Source organism: Neohortaea acidophila, assembly GCF_010093505.1.
Source record: "Neohortaea acidophila strain CBS 113389 unplaced genomic scaffold BDY17scaffold_5, whole genome shotgun sequence".
NCBI lineage: Eukaryota > Fungi > Ascomycota > Dothideomycetes > Mycosphaerellales > Teratosphaeriaceae > Neohortaea > Neohortaea acidophila.
This window is the reverse complement of record NW_022985514.1, coordinates 567,617-578,245: the sequence shown is the minus strand read 5'-3', so window position 1 is coordinate 578,245 and position 10,629 is coordinate 567,617. Positions and strand designations below refer to the sequence as shown.

The window sequence follows — 10,629 nt, the reverse complement described above, 5'->3', positions numbered from 1 at the left end:
ATCCAAGTACATTCAGGTCTACCCCTTACTATGAATGACTCTCCGCGCGCTATGTCTGGAGCATTGGGGTATTTAATGCAGTCATTGCTGCATGCGTGCAGCTCCCTACGTCCTCACTCCTGCATACTGCGCACGCCGAGTGTGGAGTAGGATTAGCCGGCGCGGCGTCGAAGCACTCGTGGTCTCACGAGGAGCGCACATTGCGAGAGCCGCGTATGCCCATACCTCCCTCGCTGTTTCACTCCTCATCTCACGACTCAGGCACATTGCTGGAGCGACGTTGCTAACATTGTCTCCGCAATCCCTCGTAAGTTGCGCGCAATTCATTTCGTCCGAGTGTCATGGCGGATACATCGTGTGGTACCGAGTTTCGCCATGGAAATCCTCCTTTCCTTTGACAGTCAACAAACCGCATGGCATGATCAAGTCTCCTATATCGTGTGGCGGAATCCAGGACTCTGCAAATCTTATCTGCAACACCAGCTGCTTCACGGTAGACGTCGCACGGCGGAGGTGCATTGCGTTCTGTCGCAGTGGTTTGTCGCATGTTGCGTCGCCCGGCGTCGGAGAATTTCGCGTGTGTTGTCGCGCCCACGACCGAAGGAGCGCCAAACGAGATGAGTGTCTTAGCCACCAAAGGATTGCGTGGCAATATCACCGTTGCCATAACGTCGAGGATTGTTGTGTCGGAGATGAGCATAACATCCGCGATGGGATGAAAGGTGTCGACGGCGTGAGGGTGTTTGGTAAACAACGCAGCCATGGATCCCGGGCACATTTGACTTCTCGGAGAGAATTTGGTGGACCGTAGGTACACCACGGAACGGGTGACGAGCGTACCAGGAATTTTCGGCCTCCCGCCGCTCAGCAGTATCTCCTCCCGTGTATGCGTAGACTCGCACGTCTGTGAGACTCGGGGGCAAGCAGACAATGCATGCACGAAGCGTAGCCTGGAGAATCCCTGACGTGGACGAAGCGCAAGCGACGTCGAAATAACTCCGTCGATCACCCTCGCCGCTTTTCCAAACGTCGCTTCAAAGGCAACCGATCAACCTTAATGCACACCCCTGCTCGGCGCCGGGCTTAGCCTGCGGCCAGTAGCTTCGCCCGCACTTTGGGCCCGGGTGCGGGCACGCACGCGCACAGCAACGCCCTCGCTGCAGCCTCGAATCCATCGCACGTCAGTAGTCAGGGAGAGCCGGAATGAATCGTTCATTTGCCCTTATCGTAGACTTCTGTTGACAACTTGGCTTCGTCTTTCCTCCGTCCCAGTTCCTGCTTTCCTCCTTTCTCTTCTTTTATTCTCCCCTCGCTCCAGTCTCTCCCCGACTTGTTCTACCCGCGCGTAGATTTTGTACAAGCCCTTCGTCCACCGCTCCCCGTCCGGCCACGCCTGAGAGCATTATGCCTTTGTCTTCCTAATTCAACATCAGCTCGTCGAATAAGGGACAGAAGTGGACGCCGTCTTGGACCAATACCTTCCTCCAACAACACCCACTCCCCACCGGACGCATCGACAGCTCTCATCCTCCCTCCTCGACAACCACGGCCAACTCCGACGCTGCAGATCCAACGCATCGTGAAGAAGAAATGACCGACGAGCGTACCGTCTCGTCGACCGTCCTGTCCACACAGCCGTCCAGCACATCGTCGCTCGCCAATCCGCTCGGACAACACAAGACCGACCCCAGGCTATCGAAGCCCGCATCGCGCGACGCCCTCTATCCCTCGCCACCCATGTCGACATCTCAGTCGCCGCCTCAACCCCATTCGGAGCCGCCGCCCAGCACCGTCGACAACTCGGAATCGTTCCGTGGATCCACGCATACGGCGCCAACGACTCCAGCCTTGTCGACGGGCCCGTCGCCCACGTTCTCCGAGCACCCGTCTCATGATGTCGCCTCTGCCCCGGCGTCCATTCGCCCCGTTGGACCGACCCACAGCCTTCTGCCACAGTCGTCGCTCGACGACATGTCGTTCAAAGTGCTGCCGTCCTTCCCATCGCAGCCGCCGGCCCTCGGCAACGTCGTCCCTTCGACTCGTACAGGCCGGAAATCCAAGGCTCATGTGGCGTCGGCGTGCATCAATTGCAAGCGTGCGCATCTCAGCTGCGATGTGCAACGTCCATGCCAGCGATGCGTCTCCTCCGGGAAGCAGGTGAGTCGTTCATTCCCTTCGTTCGTTCCAGCTTCGTGATGTCCGTCTAACCTTGCTTCCCAGGACACCTGCCACGACGTTGCCCACAAGAAACGCGGTCGACCTCGTCTGAGGGAGGACAATGGCGCGAGAAGCGGAGAAGAGCAGCGTTCGCAGATCCTCACGACCGGCGTCCCGCCTCCAGGCTCACGACCCATCGCTACCCCACGTATCCGTCGAACCGACTCCCACCGTTCGCACTCCTCCCTCGCCGTCCAGGCCCCGTCGAACAAGCATTCCAGCTACCCCCAACCCACCTACGACATGCGCCCCGCCCCATACCAGCCGACGTACACCAGCATCCTGCCGCCGGCCGACATCCCCACCGCCTTTTGCGATCTCGACCTCGTCGTGCTGCGCGCCAACCGTCCCTTCAAGCAAATCATGTCGAACGGCGCCGAAGTCACAGGCCTGCACCTAAGCCAGCTGGCCATCGCCCTGGACGCACAGCGCTTCACCGCCCTCCAAACCGCCCTGACAGCGGAGAAGGACACGCGCGAGCCCTCCTACCTCCCTCCCATCGTCGGGCCGGGCCAGGACCACCTGCACGGCGTGTCGGAGTTGGACGTCGACAGACTGACACACGGCTTCGAAGACCGCACGTACACCTGGGCGCGCAACGACGGCCGGCCCATGCTCGAGAGCTTCCCCGCGCGCGTCCGCCTGGGCAAAGCATTGAGCTACTTCGTCGTCGTGACCCTGCCGTCCTTCCGTCCGTACCTGCCCATGAGCGGCGGGAACGGCATGGCGCCGCAGAACGCAGGCTACGCCGTGGCCCCGCCGCCTCCGCATCAGCATCAATCCATCATGTCCATCCACTCACCCTCGCCATACAACGCCCACTACCCGCCGGCGCCCCAGCACCACCATCAACCCTCAATGCGGTACGGAACCACCTACCCACCTTCCCACTACTCTCCCTCAACGCACCACATGCCCTCCTCGGGCGCCGCGCCGCGTCTCCCCCCGCCAGCAACCGACCAACAACAAGCGCAATACGCCGCCGCCCCGCACTACCACCTCGACAAACCCCCCTACTACCCTCACGGCCGGCCCTCGCCCACCTCCTCCGCCGACCTCGCCGCCTCGCCCGTCGGCCTAGGCGTGCAACTCCCGCCCATCGGGAAACGTCTGCACAGCCCGCCGCACATGCATTTGGGCCCGTTCAGCCGGAGCGTGCAGCCTGCTTACCAGGCCTCGTCGCCGCCTGAGGATGCGGACGAGGCGGAGAGGTTTGGGGTCAAGAGGCGGCGCGTCGGGATGGGGATTGACGAGGTGTTGCAGCCGTGAGAGTGGGAAGAGGCGGTGTGGGGATGATAAACAAAGTCGCGTATTTGGAAGTTGGCAGCTGGTGTGGCGCAGGGGGGCGGCGCGGATCTTGGGGGCTGGAGGTCGGAGTGGGCTCCGATGTCCTGACCTTTCTCACACACTCTCACACTAAACTAATGAATGGATGTACGATTAATCATTTGCAGCACGTTAATGGCAGAAGGAAAGAAAGAGCAGCATGGATCCTAATTCTAGCATTTCATAGGGCAAAGGCGCCGCCAATTCATTTTCGGTTGTTGTTTGCTTAGGCCCCAAGGGCCAAAAAGAATCACCTCATGCCACCTTATGCTTTTTTTGCGTCACGCTGCCGTCCACATGCAACGCCAATGCTATGCACAAATGGAAAAACCACCCTCATCAAGCCGTCTGCGCCTCACTGATCGAAGTCGAAAGCCTCTCGCCCGCACTTTGCGGACTCTTCGGCGTGTCATCCTTCGACTCTCTCCGCGGCGGAGACCGCACGGCCGCCTCCTTGCGCGCCCTCGCCTCATCAGGAAACAGCTCCGGCATCAAATCGGGCAAAAAGCGATCCAGCCTCGTCCACGTCTCGCTCCAAAGTTGCCTCTGCTGCTCAGTCTGCTGCTCAGCATCCTGCGAAGGAGGCAGCAAGTAGCCACCACTGCTCATGACGAGCAGGATATTCTTCAGCGATTCCGGCACCGCTTCCACCAGACTCTCGTTCTGCCCGCTGTTGAGAAGGCGGTCCATGACGGCCAAAATTTTGATCCAGAGGTCTAGCACGCCCTCCCACTCGCTGAGCAAGACGAGGTAGTGCAGGAAGATTTTGCAGAGGAGCTGCGCCGCTTGCACGCGGGTGTCGCTCATGCCTGCCGGGTCTGTTTGGTAGACTTCGGGTTTGAGGAGCTGGTTGATGAGGGGGAAGAGGACTTCGCCGAAGATGTTGGTCCACTCGTTGTGGTCGGGTGAGGCGAGCTCGGGGGATTGCAGGCATCGCTGGAGGGAGTAGAAGGCTTGCTGGCGGATCTCGCGGCAGGGATTGCAGCCTTGCGTGGCTAGACAGCGGAAGACGGGCGACCAGTATGCCCGCCAGGCTTCGTTGGTCTCGAGATGGGAGTGCTCGATGAGCGCAGGTACGCGGCCGGCGAGTTTCGACACGAGGGCGAGGGCTTTCGTTGCTCGCACGACGGCCTCATCCTTCTTGGGCTTCTTGTCTTGTGGTTGCGGCTGTCCTCGCTTCGCAAGCTGCTCGCGATGCTGCTCTTGCTTGGCCCCGACACTGCCCGCAGTGGCAAAAGCATTCAACAGCGAAACCGTCGCTTCGTAGTTGTCGGCCGTGATCGCCGAGCTGGAGGGATCAGCAACGGCTTCCGCAATCCGGAATACCAACGCCGCCCCCTCCTTGATGGGCTGTAATTGATGTAGCACAGCCCAGAAGTCCGGAGAGGACGCCATCTCATTCCTGAGTTCCGATGGCCCACTGATGCAGCTGTGAAGGCCCTTCAGGATAGGCTGGGCGCACTCCTTGAGCATATCCTCGCGGAAACTCGAAATGGCGTGCAGGACGACGGGTGCGCGAATGTAGCCGTGATCATTGCTCGCTCGGAGCAAGCTGAGCAGGTAGAAGACCGTGCGGCTGAGCGACACGGGATGTAGTCGCTCCGAGTCACGAATGACGGTCTGCAACGCCTCCGCAACCTCCGAGCCGAGAGCGGTGATGGTCTCTTCGTCCCGCAGAGCGAGTATTGTAGCCAGCTCCAACGCATAGACAACGGCCGGGTCGTACATGGGAGGCTCAATCGTCGCACCTTTCGTCCCGTTCGGACGCAGCGGCGTCGGTGCGGGGATCTCAGGTTTAACAGCAATGACTCGCGGGCTGTCGTTCTCCGGTAGATGCGACAACAACGACATTGTCAGGGACTTCAGGCTGTCGACGGGTAGCTCGCTGACATTCCCCAGAATCTCCTCGAAGCGGCACGCGTTGATGCAGTCGACGGTGCACAGGGTCGCTTCGATTTCCTGGTCGTTGGGTTCGGGAGGCTCGTCGTTCATCACCGAGCTGACATAGGATGTAAAGGCCGAGAACAATCCGACCTCTCCAGCCTTGTCATTTCGCTCAATGACCTGGGCAGGCGATTGAAGGGGAATAGGAGGGAGGTCCAGGTCGCGAGAGATCGAGGTAAAGGACGTGGGGACGAGTGAGTTCACAAAGAGGTTGATGATGATGCGCACAATCTGGTGGATGGTCAGCAAACCGCTCAAGCATTCAGGGCTGCGTACACTTGACATACCTGTGTCCAGCCGTCCCTGATGGCCACCTCGTTCCCATTGATAATCCTGAACAATACCAACGTCGCCAACTCCGCCTTGTTGTCTCTGCCAAACTCAACAGCAAACTTACTGACCATGATACTCTTGCCGCTAGCCTGCACTTCCGTGTTCAACTTCGTACTCGGCGGTGTCTCTGTGGCAAGAGTACTGATCTTCGCCAGGCTCATGATGATGTGGTCGAGGCACTCGCTAATGCCGTACCGCGTAGCGATCTGAGCACACTGATTGTACCCGGCGATGACCCGTTGGAATACCGCGTCTTCAGTCGCGGAAACGAAGACGTAGTTGAGCGTGGCGAGGATCGGCCTCCATGTTGCAGCAAACATGTCGGCATCGTAGATGTTGGTTTGGCAGATGACGAGGTCTTCAGCCGTTTGAGTCTTGACAAGGAGTTCTTTCCAGGCGTGTTCAAAGGCGTGCTTATTGTCGTGCTCCTCGGGCAAGACAATCTCGCGGGACTTGATGGCATCGTAAATCTCTTGCAGATACTCCGGCGTAAAGTTGCCGCCGCCATTCACGCCACGCAGGTTTCGCGAGAAATCGGTGAAGCTCATCCTATTACTGCTCTTGACATTAGGATTGTAAAGGTCGGTGTTGAGCATGATAATGGCGTAGGTGAGGACGAAAACGGCGTCTTTGTCCGAGATCTCTTTGGGCTGGGCGACTGCGAAGTACTTCTCGGCAAATGTGGTCACCACACGCTCGATTAGCTGCGATTCTCCCGGAAGACGGAAGGTGTTGAGCAATTGTCGAAGAGCCTCGTCCACCCGCAGACCTTCGAAGTCGAAGAGATCCATGAAGGCGTCCAGGATTGCATCATTGGACTTCTTGCTGATGAAGTCGCCAAGCACTTTCTTGTCGACATGAGTGGTACCCATCAAGAAGGCGGTGACCGCGCGCGGGTTGTTGGGGTCTGAGATGATACCTTGTGCGGCAAGATATGCTATGCCGCCTTTCGCACTCTCGTTAAACTTGGTCGCGCCCCGGATAATAACCTTCTTCTTGGCTCGTTTTTCTCGGAGAGCTGCGCGGTCAGGCATGTTTGCCGTCACTGGCTCATCATCGATGCGCTCGGCAATCCACTGAACGTAGCCTAGCAGACTGTCCAAGCACAGCGGCGGGACATTCGTCGTACTCCACGTAGCAGAATCCGGGAAGGCGTTCCGAGAGAGCAAGCCAACCATGTCTGTACACAAGTCGCTCCGGTCAATCTCACAGTCGTAGTTGACGAACAGCTCGACCATGAAGGATGGGATGCGCACGAGGCCACCCACACTTTCCACCATCGCTTCTCGAGCATCAGGCTTCCGCGAACCACCCTCCATGCCAAGCTTTTGCCGGTCTCGGATCGGTACAGGTGTTGATCGGCCACTCTGATTACCAGAGGCCGGCTGCGGCTTCACCAGAGCGGGAGCTTGCGGGACGCCTTGGTAGAGAGACGGATCGATATTCGCCTCGTCCGGAATCGGCACCCGGGGATGCAAGCAAGCAACGACGTAGCTCAAGAACAACTCTTGTTGTAGTTTCAGCACGCTCCGGCAGGTGGCAAGGAGCGTGCCTGCCACGCGCAGAGATTCGTGGAGAATGGCAATGTTCTCGGATCGGACGAGCTGAAAAAGATTTCGACAAAGCGTGTCTTTCGCCAACGACGCCATAGATGGGTGATTCGCGATGCTTGGACCGGCAACTTCGAGAGCGACATTCACAATTCGTAAGGCCATCACTCGTAATGTGTCTGTTCGTTGACGATCGTGGGGATCCAGAAGGTCAGAGAGAACTCGAAAGAGTTCACGGATAGATGGTAGGCCATAAGGCTTGATGTCCAACGGCTCATCATCGTCTCCGTCCGTCTTGAGCAAATCGATTTGGCTGCTATTAGCGTCCATACTCGGCCGCTCAGACGGACTTGAATGGGCCGGGACTTCCAAGCTTCCGGCGCGAATGTTTTGCATCTTCTCCGGGCTGGTCTCGGCGTTGATCGAAGAGTCAATCTTGACACCCTGCATCTCGTCCTCGAGCTCTTGCACCGTCTGGTCTTCGGCGTCCCCACCACTGCCTTCCTCAAACTCGAATCGCAGCGTTTTTAACCGTCCAAAAATCACCTGACACATTGTAACCATGCTGATCTCCGCACTCCGGCGCAGAACCTCGCTCATGCGCAAATGGCAGCAGATAGACAACGCACATTCCATCATCTCACACACGCTCTGGTCCCCAAGCACATCGCCCGACGGCCCACGGATCATATCTTCCATGAGCTTGAGTATCCTCAGAAACACCACCTCGTCACTCGCAGTGTTGTCGCCTTCGAATCGACAATGCGTCACCGTGCCGGCCAGCAATTGCATCGCATAGCTGAAATTGGGGTTCGTAGGGTTGATGACATTGTACGCCAACATTTTCGTAATGGCAATCAAGGCCAGACTCGTGATCGGAGCGGTGGTGCTGCTACTCCGAATGACCTGCAGAAACGGCTGAAGCAGAGCGGGCGCTTCGAACGTCTGGATGTCCTTGCACTGTTTCAAATCCACCCGCAGCTTTGCAAAGGCGCTCATGAGCGGGTTGTCTTGCATGCTGTGCCCCTTCTTGCCCCGAAGGCCCCATCGCGAGGTGAGAGTGCCGTCGTCATCGATGAGGTCGATTTTACTGCTGGCGCGGTTTCGTTCGTGATTCGTGGCGCGTGCGTCGGAGGGAGGCAACCGTGCGGTGGGAGAGGTGCCGAGGATGGAGGAGATGGAGGAGTGAGCCCAGCGGGCGTGCTTGCGCATCGCGCTGGTGACGGTGATGCATTCTGTCACCACCAGGGCGACGGGATCAATGGCGACACCAATGTTGTAGGCGCGCTCGCCATTGATTCCGAGGGTCGCCATGATGTGTAGGGCTGTCGGGGGTGGTGCTTGGATGAGGTGTACTCGGAGGAGAGAGGAGCTGCGAGACTCCTTTCGACAGCCAGGCTAGACCAGCAGAGATAGTGACATGGAGCGCAGATCTTGACGGCCTTGACAGAAGAGATGGCGGCCTTCAGGACTCTCTCGAAACGATCAAAGCAATTTGGAGCTGGCGAGTTCTTGACACGGAGTTTACACGGAGGTGAGATGGAGTGAAGGCTTGGCAAAGGGTTGCTGCACCTCGAAAGCTTATTGCAACAAGGACACCGACGGATACCGTGTGAAGAATGAATGATACACGAATACCTCAGGAAAGAATTGCAACTATGCAACGAAGCATCTTTGCGCCTCCGACGCCTACGCTAATTTCAAAGTCCCGTGTGCTGCCGTAGGCCCAGCACTATGTCATCACGGCATCTCCGTTCATCTCATCCGCCACGTCCAGTCCGATGGGGATATGAGCGGGCAGGTCTGCCTTTGCTTCGCGCGCCTGCACCTCCGCCCAGGCTCTCGCCCGTATGAGTTGCTTGATCTTTGCCTCCGCGCGCTCCCCACGGGCCGAGAGGATGGCTTTGTTGACATCGGTTGCCACCTTCTCGCGCAGTCGGACGTCGAGCAGCTCCCTAAACTCCTGCGGCATCTTCTCCGGTTGGAAGATCATGAGCGCCATCGTGTTCTCGAGTGCGCGCTGATAGTTGACGTCTGTCGGCGCACGTGGAGAGAGCTGTTCGGTGGCGAATTGGATGGCGGGCAGGAAGTCCTGCGCCGGAATATTCTGAGACGAAGGATTATTGGCGAGGATACCACGAATAATCTCGATGAGCTGCAGTTGGAGGAGTTGAAAGTGCAGGAGCGAGTCGTTGTCGAGGATCTGAGTAACAGTTGCGTTAGCGCACGCTCAAAGCATGGAACGCGGTGGATAAAGAAGTATCTGTGTATGCAAATCATACTGAGGACTGAAGTGTGAGTTTCTATCATCAACGCTCGCCACAAGGACAAGTCGGATATGCGTGGTGCATGAAACGTGTCTAATCATAACAAGGCGGAGGGGTTTGGTGACGGAAGGGGCGAGACACTTACTTCAGCGTCCGCGTCGTTGATCAATTCAATGGCCTCTTCCACCTTTCCGGCATGGATAGCTGTGCGGATTTTGACACGCTCCCGGATGGTTTCGACTGTTGCCGCCGGACACAGATTGGTCTCTTGAGCGAATTTCTCCGCGGCACCGGGGTAGCCTTCCGAGACGAGGTAGTCCATGATTAACCAGTTGATGTCACTGTACGGGGTAGGGGTTAGCCACGGCACTTTGCAAGTTGACAATGCCGGCCATCACTGAGATGACGACCTCGTCCAACGCTTCCAGACAGTTCAGAAGTTCAAGTTTGATGTAGTTCTCCTCATTGTTATTAGGAGAGATTCCCAACTTGTGTAACAATCATCATATTTTCGTCTCCCTCGCTCTTGAAGAGGCATACGGCAGAGTTCGGGAATGAATGGCTCACCTCTTGCTGGGCTTCATCTCCTCCACACTCTTGTCGAAATTCCCCGATGCGCGCATGGTGGTGGAGTATGTTGTTTGGGGCGATACAGTCGATGAGCTCTGAGCATTGAATGTCAGCATGGGCTTCCATCGAGTTGATCGGAATTGTCCACGCGGACGGCAGTTCGGACACGAGGTCCACGCGAAGGACTCACCATATTGGATGAAGCTTCGACTCCAGACTTCGTTACATGTTGCGCTTGTCTCTGATCGAGACAGCGAGGACGCAAGGTTGACAGCAGTGAGGGCGTGTAGTGAGAAGCTGAAGAGAAGAAGGTAAAAGTGTGTGGTGCAGGTCGCAGCTAGCGCAGGCCAAAAGTCGTGGTCTTCTTGGCGCTCTTTGTCCACCCTCGAGCATATTCCCCCGAGCCATTCTTCCTGCTCGCG

General features: G+C 57.6%; 3 protein-coding genes across 3 annotated transcripts; 1 reads left to right on the top strand and 2 right to left on the bottom strand.

Moving 5' to 3' along the window:
* Positions 1-2,328: 2,328 nt before the first annotated feature.
* BDY17DRAFT_142154 (uncharacterized protein) lies at positions 2,329-3,684 on the top strand. The gene has a single exon (XM_033729523.1). It carries the CDS (start codon positions 2,461-2,463, stop codon positions 3,484-3,486), a length of 1,026 nt encoding a protein of 341 aa, XP_033589714.1. The 5' UTR covers positions 2,329-2,460; the 3' UTR covers positions 3,487-3,684.
* A 198-nt stretch (positions 3,685-3,882) lies between these two features.
* Positions 3,883-8,684, bottom strand: BDY17DRAFT_250128 (uncharacterized protein; the record flags this gene model as incomplete). Its single annotated transcript, XM_033731037.1, has 2 exons — positions 3,883-5,718; positions 5,775-8,684. 2 exons carry the CDS (start codon positions 8,682-8,684, stop codon positions 3,883-3,885), a joined length of 4,746 nt encoding a protein of 1,581 aa, XP_033589713.1.
* A 310-nt stretch (positions 8,685-8,994) lies between these two features.
* Positions 8,995-10,493, bottom strand: BDY17DRAFT_296868 (CTLH/CRA C-terminal to lish motif domain-containing protein). The gene is made up of 4 exons (XM_033733510.1): positions 10,398-10,493; positions 10,205-10,302; positions 9,783-9,978; positions 8,995-9,573 (listed from the first exon to the last, which is right to left on the bottom strand). Exons 1-4 carry the CDS (start codon positions 10,398-10,400, stop codon positions 9,103-9,105), a joined length of 768 nt encoding a protein of 255 aa, XP_033589712.1. The 5' UTR covers positions 10,401-10,493; the 3' UTR covers positions 8,995-9,102.
* Between the last annotated feature and the right edge of the window lie 136 nt (positions 10,494-10,629).